The sequence below is a fragment of the Dromaius novaehollandiae genome, chromosome 16 (genome assembly GCF_036370855.1).
Source record: "Dromaius novaehollandiae isolate bDroNov1 chromosome 16, bDroNov1.hap1, whole genome shotgun sequence".
Lineage (NCBI taxonomy): Eukaryota > Metazoa > Chordata > Aves > Casuariiformes > Dromaiidae > Dromaius > Dromaius novaehollandiae.
Window position 1 is genome coordinate 4,651,822 of NC_088113.1, and position 12,354 is coordinate 4,664,175.

General features: G+C 54.2%; 1 protein-coding gene across 1 annotated transcript in view; it reads right to left on the bottom strand.

Annotated features, from left to right (window-relative positions):
- LOC112983152 (fer-1-like protein 4) overlaps positions 1–12,354 on the bottom strand; it is a 44,559-nt gene that overhangs the window by 29,576 nt on the left and 2,629 nt on the right. Inside the window, exons 4-16 of the mRNA XM_064521311.1 lie at positions 11,244–11,343; positions 7,772–7,863; positions 7,103–7,144; positions 6,814–6,981; positions 6,479–6,539; positions 4,960–5,091; positions 4,744–4,806; positions 3,397–3,481; positions 2,963–3,122; positions 2,556–2,739; positions 1,574–1,760; positions 990–1,354; positions 205–313 (exon numbers count right to left, since the gene is read on the bottom strand). Of these exons, the coding sequence (XP_064377381.1) occupies positions 205–313; positions 990–1,354; positions 1,574–1,760; positions 2,556–2,739; positions 2,963–3,122; positions 3,397–3,481; positions 4,744–4,806; positions 4,960–5,091; positions 6,479–6,539; positions 6,814–6,981; positions 7,103–7,144; positions 7,772–7,863; positions 11,244–11,343 (1,748 nt within the window). The remainder of the gene's footprint in view (positions 1–204; positions 314–989; positions 1,355–1,573; positions 1,761–2,555; positions 2,740–2,962; positions 3,123–3,396; positions 3,482–4,743; positions 4,807–4,959; positions 5,092–6,478; positions 6,540–6,813; positions 6,982–7,102; positions 7,145–7,771; positions 7,864–11,243; positions 11,344–12,354) is intronic.

Genomic DNA, 12,354 nt, shown 5'->3' on the forward strand with positions numbered 1-12,354 from the left:
CCAATCCCAGAGGAAAGCATCCAGACTTTTAAGCTAATTAAAACACTGTGCTCACTCCCAGGCCTCATCCCACCTCCTTCCTGGGCTGCTGTTTCTAAGGCATAAGTTGTGCAAGGATTGAAGCTTAGGATACAGTGCTGACCTGGGCTGGCTCAGGGAGATGCACTCTGTTTTCCTGAACACGGGGTACTGGGGAATACGCACCTATGGAGACCTCAAAGCTGACAGGCTTGGAGCCGAGAGAGGAGTCCATCATTGTGGCTTCAAAGAAGGCAGCAAAGAGGAGGAATTCCTCCTTCTTCCCCAGGGCATTCTGAGCAAAGAGAGAGATCAGCTCAACAGCCCCAGCACTGTGGCAAAACACTGCCTCAGCAGAGCTCTGGAGAGCACCAGGGCATGGCTGGTGCTTGCCAGCCTGCTGGGGGCCTTGCCCGGGCCGCCAGGGATGTCTGCAGACACAGCTGGGCGTCACCGCTGCTGTGGAGGTGTGGGGCAGGGGGCTGCAGTGGGAGCCTTCTCAGGGATCTGGGAGTACAGGGTCATGGCTCTGGCTGACACTGACATCAAGTTGCATGAAGGCACTGGACAGGTTTATAAACTAAGGGATGGCTACAGTATCAACATGCTCAGCTCTCGCTCACCCACCTTTCCTGGGCCCAGTGGAGACCCAGAGCTAGCTAACAGCTCACTGGCTCCAGGGGAGGAAAAGTACATGCTCGAAGGCTGTGTCGTGGGGACAGCACCCACACAAGCAAGCTTTCTTGCAGCAGGAAGGTGACTTACGTGAGGACGCTTCAGCCTTGCTGGGGGATGCAGGTGTGGCTTGGGCCCTTGCAGAGGCTCAGAGAGTGCTGCTGGCCCAGCAGTAGGCAGGCAGGGTTTGCTCCGGCACCAGCACACCGATGAGTGAGCCCGCTGCCTCTGTACCATGAGGCCTGCGTGGGCCGCAGGCAGGTATGGGTCTGGCCGTGTCAATGCAGGGGACTCACCTCAGGGAGCGGATGGAGCTCCTCCACCTCCACAGTGACTTCCCCAGGCTGCTCAGCCTCCTGAGAGCCCCCAGCCTCCTCCTCTCCCTGCAGCTGGCTAAGCTCTTTGGCTTTCTCCTTGGATTTTTTACTTTTCTTCTTCAGCTTCAGTTTGCTTAGGGTGCCTTTTGTCTTGTCCACAAGCCTCCCCTTTGCCACACTGGGGCTGCTGAAGATGTCCACCGTGATGGCCATGAGGATGCGCCCACGGTAGAAGATCCCCTCGCCCATGCCCTCGTTCAGGTCCTTGTGGATGTCCCGCAGAGCCGAGTTCTGGGGGGAGCCATACAGGTTCACCCAGGCTGGGCCAAACGTGGGGTTAAAGCCTGCAGTGACAGGGCCAGGGTCTAATTTCACCACAGGGTGCTACTGCAGAAAGAAGCCTTCCCCCAAGACAGCCCAGAACACACAAATGTGAGCATGCTCTGGCTGGACACACTCCTGCTCTCCACCTCCAGGAGACCAATGTGGCCTAAACAGAGGGTGCACAGCACAGGGCCAACTACATCGCCCTGTCCCAGGGGAGCAGCCATGCAAGCCCTCACCATTCCTTCCTGGGTCTGAGATCTGCTGTAAGTCAATGTAGTGTGTGGCAAGGGCCACATCGCCAACGTTGGCATCATCCAACACCTGGACTTTTATCTTCTTGGCAAGAGGTGGGAACATCTCGATGAAGCTGATCTGCTCATTCCACTCAGGCTCCGTGGTGTTGCTCTCTACCGATGTTTCTCCCTGGGAAAGAGGAGGTGTGAAAACCACACAGCCCCAACCAGCAGCAGGAGCAAAGGATGCCTCAGAGCTCCTCTGGGAATGGCATGTCCCCCCTGCCCTGCCTGCAGACGGTGCTGGCAGGATCTGGAGGTGGCTAGGTCCCTGCTCCTGTTCCCAGCTATTGCTCTCTGCACTTCATCAAGGGAAGCTGTCCCAAGGCCCTGGCCATGCTCCACGCAGGTGAGGGGCATGCCAGAAACAAGCAGGCAGCTCCGCCAGACCCCAGAGATGTGCAGAAGAGCCCCAGAAGGCCAACCAGGCTGCCCAGGGACTGAGCAAGGGCAGTTGGCTGGGCCAGTCACTTCTCACATTAATGTATATCACAGAACCAGAAACCCCAGCCTTGGGTACAAGAACATGGCCATTAGTTAAAGTAAACTCTCCCAAGGGTGTCAGGCTGAGCTCAGCTTGCCATGCAGGACTTCTGCTCCAGGATTTATTTGACCCTCTCCCTGTGTTTAGCTATGAGATCTCTGCCTGCACAGCCAGCAGCTCGGCCAGCTGTGGTACCATTGCTGGTGGCTGTACCCTCTGGAGCTCCCTGAGGAGATAGAGTCCCAAAAAAGGCTTCTCATCCAGACACTGATTATCCACGGCCGCACAGCTCAGGTTGCTCTCAGACACATGGCAGGGCTCAGGCTTTTCCAGACTATCTCCAGTTGGGTTTCTGCATTGGACAGAGGCTCTCAGCAGTGCGACCTCTGTGTGCATTGACACGCAGCCACGGGAGGATGCGCAGCCCCCCAGCAGACTCACCTGCTGCCCGCAGAACGAGACCTGCACATACGGGTCGATAAAGACTTTTTTCTCCCCTATGATCTTGGAGAAACCACCCATGATGCCTGCGCTCATGCTGGGCAGGCCTTCGGCACGGTACAACTTGATGCAGACCCTGGCCCAGGGTCGCTCTGCAGGGACTCTTTTAGGCAGCAGCAGGTTTCTGAAAGACAAATTCATGTTCTGGCTGTTTGCTGGGGCACAGGAAACATGATGCTGGGAAACAAAACACCCCAGCTGGCAGGAGGTTTGGATCCTGCCCAACGAAAGGTCTGTTTCCCTGGGTCTTCCCCTCACCAGAAGGGGAAAAAATGGGGCAAAAAAGGTAGAGCAAAGAGAGACATGACTGTTTTCCCCAGGTCCATACAGGACCCCATTGCACCCACCTTTCAATGTCCTCATCCCGGCTGCTGGAGGAGGTGGGAAGGGAGCCCATGACATCCCCGCGTGCAGTGACGGAGATGTTGCACTTCACAAAGCCTTTCACACCTGCCCGGGTGTCCGTGGGATCGCTGATAACAGCCCACTTATGGAAAAACCTGTGATCTGAGATGGAAGGGAAGGGGTTCCCAGCAGGAAGGCCCAGCTTACCATTTTGCACCCCAGCTATGCCTGCACAAACATTGTCCCCCACCCTGTCCCTGAATGAGCAGGTGGTCTCACTAGCCCCCAGACAGCCAAAAGAAGCAAGTGCCAGGCCTCACGTGAACTAAAGGCTTTCAAGATAGGGCCTTCAGCAGACCCAGCAAAGTCTGGAGGAAATATCAGCTTCAGGTGAACTCAGGGGTGGGGAGCAGGTGCCCAGTGCCATCGGTCATACCTGGCTGGCTGTACACTGTCACAACATCCATTTTGAATGTTCCTATGCATGTTCCCAGGAATGGTATCTTCTTTGAGTGGAAAACCTGCAGACAGCACAAATCCCCCCTGAGCACCAGGAGACATGGGCAGCCAGGTGACATGTCCAGACATCCTTAAGGAGGGTGGGACTGCTAAGAAATGCCTGATCCAACACACAGCTCCAACAGCAGCTGCAAGCTCCTCTTGCACATTGACCAATTTGAATTAGCCTAACCCCAACACAGCCAAACCCAACCTTGGTCAAACCCCAATCCTAGTCAACTGTTCCCACAAAGCCCACCCACCCATAGCCAAAACCAGGCCAAGGCAAATTCTTGACATGCAGCTAAGTCACCCTATTCTTCCAGACCCAGAGAAGCCAAACACCCACAGAGGATCCGCTTTCCCACAGGGACTGCTTACCCCCATATCCTACCAGGACTGGGCAGAGCTGTGCACTCCACCAGACCAGCCTCTCTCCCCCAACCGAACCACGCTTAGTGCTTGCCAAGCGCCCACCAGCAAAAGAGCTCTACAGCCTTTCACAGGGAGAGCACCAGAGACCGTACAGCAGAAGAGGTACTCGCTGGGTTTAACGATCTTCAGAAAAGTCTTCAGGAAGTCCTCTGCAGTCCAGACTGGGGAGTTTTGAAGGTTGCTCTCCCCTGCCTGCTTGCAAGGGCATTTCTTCAAGTGCAAATCGCTGCTGAGCTCCCCCTTCCTCCCACCACACCAGTCATTCACCTTCACCCCATGCGATTGGGAGGCTCCTAGGCAAGGGGCAGCATGGTATCGCTCCTAAAACTGACAGGTAGCAAGGCAAAGGGCAAGAAATTGCCCCAGAGGCTGCCTTTCAATTGCTGGAAGCCAAGAAAACCAGAATAGTTGCATTCAGTGGGGTAAAATTGCAGGCATGCTGCCAAAGAAAGATAATTCCCTGGGGGCATCTAAAAACAGGCCCAGCATCAGCTCCTCACAGGACACATCTGCACTGTCCATACACACCCGCTGCCCTGCTCCGCTGTGATGGCACAGAGTGAGAGCGTTTGCTGGGGATGCCGTAGGCTTTGCACCTGGCTGACGAGCATTGAGGCGGAAAGGCAGTATTGCCTAGTGGCTGGCTCAGAACAGGGCCTGGGTCTGGTCCCTGCTCCACCGCGGCCTCACACCATGGGTGGAGTCCCTTGGTCTCCCTGTGGGCCAGATGCTTCAGGGTGCGAAACCTGGCTAGCACCAGTACCTTGCTCTGCCCAACACTCCCAGCACATGCAGCAGCAGCGGTCTGCACCACTTACCCAAGGAAGGACAAACAGCAGGTGATGCTTACCGAAATCTCTATGAGTCTGTGGAATAAAACTTCCCTTGGCTCATGGAATTCAAACAAAAAATACTGAAAGAGAAAAGAGATAAACAGCTGAGCCCGGGTTCCTGACATGGCCTTCACCTGAAAGCAGCTGCATCCAGAGCATCCCCCGCAAAGATGGTCCCTGTCCACCTGGGACACGGGCACAGCAAGGACTGAGCCTCTGTCTGCAACATGTACCTCGTTGTAGAAGGGGCAGTTTGTTGACTTCTGTGTCGCTGTTTGTCTTTTCTCTTCTCCAACCTTGACTACCACAAAGGGGTTAATGTTCACCCCCACCAGCTTCTGTGCTTCAATGATGTTAATCCCAACCTGGGGAAATGTGGGAGAAAACCCTGAGCTCACCAGTCTCCTCATTTCCAGCTCCCTCTTGAGCTTGTGTGATCAGTGCCAGTGCAAGGGAAGTTTCCACTGCTGCCATCCTACAGCCAGGCCAAAAAGGCAGAGGACACTCGCCCCAGCAGGGTGGGATACTCAGGGCAGGCGAGGGCACAGCTGTGGAAGCTACTACAGCCAGGACAAAGCAAACTGGTATTTGAGACATTTTTTTTCTTTTGGAAACAAAGTGCTTTGCTCAACCAAAAATCTATGTGAACACAGCAAGCAGCATTCTTGGCACTGACAAGACAAACAAGGAGATGAAATGCTAAATCCCCAACACCTTTGACAAGAGTCTCTCCTTCCCCATCAGCAGCTCTGTCCCTGCTCAGGTCCCAATCCCAAGGGGACATGAACCCACTGCTTCCACGTGGTGGGGTGCACAGAGAGCATCTCAGAGAAGATGCTCTCTGTATCTTCTGTTGATACTTGTCTTTGAATCCTAGTTAGACGGACACTGCTGAAAGGACAGGAGTCCAGCTGTCTCATTTTCTGTGACTGGTTACTAAGACCAGCCTAGAAGAAATGTTCTCATGCTTGCTCTCAATATCAGCAATTAGACGGTCATTAAGATGAAGAATAATAGTTTCAAGAAAAGGATCATAGGAAATTTAACCCCGCACAAAAGCTTCCTGCTTGACAAGTAGGACCCAACCCTGAAAAGCAGAAGACCCTAATTTGAGTTCATGTTTTCACAGAATCAGGGAAGGATTTGAAGCAACATATCCAGGCTGGGACACCTGGTCTTGAACAAGGCAAGAGATGGGACTGAACTTCATTTCCAAACTTCACAGTAGTTTCAAGTAAACCTGGTGTCAGAGCATCAGCCAGACTCACGACCCTGTTGCAGCCTCCCAGGATCTCTGAGAAAGCCCCCACCGTAGCCCCCCATCCCATATCTGGCCTGGCAGCCCAGCAGCAGGAACCCCCAGCTGTGGCCACAGACATCCCTGGCAGCCTAGGCAAGGCTCCTGGCAGGCTGGCAAGCAGCAGCTGTGCCCTGGTGCTCTCTGAAGCTCTGCTGAGGCAGTGTTTCGCCATGGCGCCTGGGGCTGTCAAGCTGATTCCCTTTTCCTGGACATCCATACCTAAGTATATGGCCCAACACAAATTCTGCCCTAGGCTGGCTGATTTTGGAGCATGTGCTCACTGATGCAGTCCATTCAGGGAAATCTCACACCTTGCCTAGGGAGGTCACACAAAGCAAAAAGGCATCTTCATGCTAGAGGTCTTGGAGAAGCCCGGGCCAGCAGCAGGGCGCCAAGTGACTGGCTGCAGGGCAAGAGGCAGCTGTGTGGACATGCGCCCGGCACTACAGTACCTGGAAGCTCTGCGGGGTTGGGGTGGCAAACAGGTCCCATCTGGAGCAAAGCCTGGAGCGGCTGCACAGAAAAACAATGTGGGTGAGCTGGTCCCTTCATCTGCATGGGTTGGGGAGAGTCTCCACCAAGGGAAACAATTGCAAAACCTGAAAATTATGGTTCCTTGACCCAGGAACAAGAAAACCCCGAGCATTCCCTGTTTGGGACCATCAGAGATTGAAGGTTTCTGACATTTTGCATAATACCAAGAGATACCTGGAAACCACCCCAGGAGCTGCTGCTTCCCACCCCAGGGCCCAAGCAGAGGCAAGAGAGAAGAGCACAGGACTGTTACCTCTTCACAGGGCTGAAGACAATGCCTGAGACCTCCACCTCAGAAACATCGTAGAAATCTTCCTCCTCCTCCTCCTCTTCCTCGTCGGTCTCCAGGCCTTTCACCAGCTTCCTGCCCAGCGCAGCGGCCTTCCTGTCCAGCTCACTAGCTCTCTGCCCCTCAGCTGCCCTGCAAACCCCCCTGCCACGTCACTCACCTCGTGCCAGCCCAAAGGAGTGGGCTGCGCACTCCCCTCCATCCCACTGCTGCCCAAGAGGGTTAGCTGATTAACTCAGGTAGAGCTACTTACTCTGGCTCCTCAAATCCAGGATTGCGGATAATTAATTCTGAACTGTAAGAAATAAGATGTTTTACTGAAAACCAAGGATGTCACAGCTGTTCACTGAAGCAAAAGCACAACAGCCACAGCCATGCTCCCACTTGGCTTTTGGCAGTGACATGAACATCCTCCTAAGCAATGTTTTTCCACTGCCCACCCTGCGGGCACTCTACCTTGCTTCTGCACACTTCAGAAGTGATGCTGCTGGAACCTTGTTACTGCCTGTAATCTCGTCTGCTCAGACACCCACATCTCTCATGGCTTTGGGAACCTCTGGCATCACCTGTGTGCAGGGTGCCTGGGGCTGGTACAGCCCAAAGTTGTGCTCTCCACAGCTTTGCAACAATGAAGTCTTGCTCCTGTCAGCCAGAAAGGCTGCAGAAGTGCCCATGAGTGTGAGGACACTCCCGGGATGCAGGGGGTTGTTGCAGTTGCAGGGGGTTGCTGCGGTTGCAAGCTCTTTGTGAAGACAAGGCATTTTATCTCCAAGAGCTCCTATCACTTATCACTACTGGAGAGCAGAAATGCATCAGCCTGGCCAGAGATGAACAGTAAATGAGACTGGACTGCATCCCAAAGGGCTCTGGTTGCCACTGTCAAAGGCAGCCGTACAATTTTCTTTTCCCAGGATTTCAGTACCTGTCTTTCATCTGATAGACAAAGTCATCTTCAACCCAGGTTCCAGCTGAGCCATCCGGGGGCTGGTAGCGCAAATCCAGCTCAATATAGATCTAAAAACAGAAAATAAAACTGCCTGAGAACTCAGCAGCCACAAAACACCTGCATAAACATCAAAGAAAAGGGGAAGGGAAGCAAGGAAGAAAAAAACAAGTGAGATGCTGGTGGACAGAAGGCAAAGGGAGGGGGGCCACTGTCCCAAGAGGAGTCTACTTATACCAGGCTCTCCTTGACTGCCTCCATCAACAGGCTGGTATTAACCAAACTCCATTCCACCCCCTACAGCCTCCCAAATTCAGGGATCCACTGAAGAAAAGCTGAACTCATGTTTCCAAATCTAAAATACACCACAGAGAGGGCCCTGAAAGCCCTCTGGGCACTTTTGCCTAGGGAAGCAGGGAGAGCCCTGCAGCAGAGCAAATTAACATGCAGGAGTGTGGAGTGCTCTCTTCGCAGGAGGTACAGGACAGCTGGAAAAGCATCCCCAGGTACATCAGTTTATTTTAAAAGACCATGGTGGCCGCAAGTAACATTCAGAGTCTGTGTCACAAGAGGCACTGAGCTAGATTTAACTTCCCCTCAGGATAGCCGGAGAAGCATGGGACATGTTAGGCATCAGCACAGCAAGCGTGGCACTGGAAACAGACAGGCACAGGGTGGGATAGAATTACAGTCCTGGCACATTTCAGGATATCCCACTTGTGGAGGCAAAGATCAAGGTCAAGGCCAGACACACTGTTCTGGAGTCATACCCAGGGGTCTTGCAAGAAAACAGGTCTTTTCACAAGTGCATTTTACTTCTAGCCCATCACTGTGCGGAGGGCAGCTCTTGCCTTCCCACAGCAATGAGAGAGAGAGAGAGAGACCGAGGAATCTGCACTAGGTATGTTACAGAAGTGCAGAGGGAGGCTTCTGCAGGCCTGGGCTATGTTTGGCATGACACAGAGATACTTCTGCACTTCCCTCACGGAGCTGGGATTTCAGAGATCTTACGGTCTTTCCACGTCAAGCAACTTGAATTTCCTAAGGTGCATTTGGAATGAATCAGAAGCAAAACTTCCGCTTCCAGCTCCAGATCTGTGCCCAGGAGGAAAAATGCAGCTCCTTATTAGTGGGTGAGAGTTTGGGCCCTTGGGTCTCCTAAGGGCTTACACATACTGGGAAAGACAAGACAATGAAAGGAAGAAAAATAGGAAGGCGTGTCCTTCGCTGAATGGCTCCCCAGGAGACATTCCTCCTCCTCCTCACAGGAGGAGGCCACACTGACCCAGGAGCAGCTCGGTCTGCAGGTGACCAGACCGATCCCAAACCAACATGAACATGTGGTAATCTCCCAGCAGAGGCTAAAATCACAACCACGGAGGAGGCAACCCATCAGTGGGCTGAAGGGGGGACACAAGCCAGGTTCCCAGCTCAGTCTCTGGAAAAAACATGTTTCTGGGAGGACAACTACAGCCCAGAGAAGCAGAAATACAGGAGCTGGGAGATGCGGCAGGGGAGGCTGAACAGAGGCAGAAGCTTGGGAGAAAGCTGGGTAGGTAACTGACAGTCTGAAACCCCTTTGACCCATCATGAGAAAAAGGGGGTGCAAATAAGCCAAGTCCCAGATGTTCCAGAGAAGAACAGGACTTGGAATAACAGGGAAGGGGCTTGTTCCCAGTTTGCTTAACAAATCTAAAGGAGCAGCAATTGCAGGGAGAGATGACCTCACTGCTCAGAAGACATGGGTGCATGGACACAGCTCACTCAGCAGTACGACCAGGTGACAGGTTGAGGGTAGGCAGGGGCACCACGTTAGCCCTCACAAGCCCTCCTGCAACAGACCCACCAACCCCAGTTCATTCAAAACGCCTGGAGAGATGAACAGCTAGAGGCCATCACAGCTGGCCACCTTCCTCCGCCTGGCATTAGTAACTGGGAAGCATGGCAAGGAGGATTTGCTGGACTCTGGGGTTCCTGCAACATCCCCAGAGCCTTCTTGGGCATCAGCCATAGCCTGAACTGGGCAGCTTGAAACAGCCTCTTTTTCTTAGCAAAATGCCTCTTCCCAGCTGAGCTGAGGGACAGGGTCTTAGCTGCTCTTGGGCAACTGCCCAGTCCTGCCCGCACGTTTCTGTCCACAACAGCCCTTGTGCAGCCCAGCCAGGGAGACGACCCAGTCAAAAGCTAACCTGACAGAAATAAAAGCAGTTAGCTGGACTGGCTCGTCAGCATGAGTGCTGGTGTTAGCACAAGGGAAAAGGTGGCCGGGAGCAAAGGGATGGGCCACAGGGCAACTCTGACATTACAGCTGGTTAAGTGATGCTAGCTTAGTCCCTTCAAACCACCACCAGCATGACAGCTGCCAAAGGGTCAGTCTAGTCCCTGCCCTTTCGCCAGCATGAACATTCAGGCAGCGAGCTGCATCTGGCCGAAAAATCACCCTGGAAAAGCTTAGCTTCCACCTGGACCTGCTCCCTGGTCCATGCGGCTCCATGAGCACTGCTGGTGGCAAAGGAAAGCCGTGCCTGTGCAGCCAGTGGCTGTCCACCCCGGGCTCACGTCCTGGTGGCCATGGAGCTGCATCCCGCGCGTCACCGCGGGGTGAGTCAGGCTGCCCATGGGAAGGGCAAACACGGGGCGCAGCACATCGCAGGGCGGCTGCAGTGCCGAGTGCTGCCCGCCTCTGCCTCACCCTCCCTCCAGCCCTGCCTGCTGCCCTGGCACCGAGCCTGTGTTTGTCCAGCTCTCGCTGAACCATGCCCGCACGTTAAACTGGCAGGAAACGGCTCATTTTTTGGTCGAGTTTGTTTTCCACCAGCACAAAGGGCCTAGTGAGCACCAGCAGCCAGGCAGGAGGGGAGCAGGGACTGCAGAGCAGAGGGGGCAGACCCGCTCACGCTGCCACGGACTGCGGCTCAGAAGCCGTCGTTAAACCTTCAGGTTAATATTGAGGTTTAACCCAAAACCTGCCTGGGAGCTCCTGAGACACCCTGTCACCTTCAGCCTCCAACTGTTGGCTGCCTTCTGCTTTGCGGCCTGTGGCAGCCTCCACCAAGGACCATGGACTTTTTCATGGTGTGGGAAGCAGATGAAATATCAAGTCCGACATCCGTTGCCCAGCCCCAGGGAGGTTTTACTGGGCCTCCCTCTCCCCATTTGGGCCCTCATCAGGTCTCCCAGGATCCCCAGACCACCTCAAGCTCTTTGGGATGCTCCCAGAGCCACTCCATCCTTGCAGCTGTGCCCCACGGTGTCAGAGCCAGCACAAATCCCACAGCACCCCAGGTTCAAAGCAGTGCTCTGGACTCCTTTTAGCCCCAAATGCACCTGGGACCCTTCAGCCAAGGTTTCCTGCCAAGCCTTTCTGAACGGCTGGGGCCCCGGGGATTTACATCCAGCCGAGGTGAGATGCTGAGCAGTGCCTATCCCAGGCTGCCTGCAGAGGACTTACACCAGTGACGCTGTGGTTCCTGTCTACAAGGGCCTCTCGGAGGATCAGCCTTCCAGATGCCATCAGATGCTGAAGGCTGAGGACAAGGGTACCAAGAAGCCTGTAACAAAACCACAGGCTGTAGCAATACGATACGCAGCATCAGTGTCCATCCCCCCGAGGGACAGAGAGTCTTCAGTCTCCTAGCTCACGCCCCCTCCAAACCACGGAGAAGGTTTATCTTGCTGGCAGTGAACTGCCACAGCACTTTCCCTAGGAGGTCTGACACCCGAAGTACCCAAGACCCTCAGACCCTCTGCCAGCTGCAACAGGTCATGCTGAGGCAGCCTCCACCCCAGCCATGCCTAGGTAGCTGCCAGCAACTGAGCTGCTAAAAGCAATTCTGCCAAACCCGTCAGTGATTCAAGGAAGGGGTTGTGCAGAGCCCGGCCCATTGACTGCAAAGGAGCTCTCACTCTCAGCAGAGCTGGGGCAAACCCACACTTGGCCACCCTGAGCCAGCAGAGCTGCAGTGACTAGTCCCTGGCAAACTGCTACGATGAAGCAGAGGCAACACAGAAGTGAATATATAAATAGGAACTAAACACAACCTCAGGGATGTCTGTAGCAAGTCAGGCCAAAATCTACCCAGCCCAAAGGGGCTTCTCCCTGGTGAAGGACCCTCCCGGCTCCCTGCAAGTGGCAGTAACGCATGGGGTGTGACATTCAACCACTCCTAACTCCAGCTTGGGTTACTCCTGCTTGGAGCCTGTTTGTATTTTGGCCCTCAGCTCCCTGTGGCAACTGGGTTGGCAGCTGAACTAAGTCCAGCATGAAGCAGAACTTCTTGCTGCCAGCTGGAAACCACAGGCTGAGTATTTCACATCACACTCGGGATGCAAACAGAGAAGAATCATCCCCTGGTCACCTCCATTTCAACTGCAAGCTGCTGACCTCATATTCCTTCAGACCCACCTCCTTTCTGAAACGCAGGGTCTGTTCAGTCTCCCTCCCCAGAGGAAGGAGCCTCTCTGTTCATCCTTCACCCCCTCCTCTCTAGCTTTCCTCGCTCTCTGCTGCTTCAATGGAAGGACTGCACTCAAAAGTCAGGAGAAGGGCAGGCCACAGATTG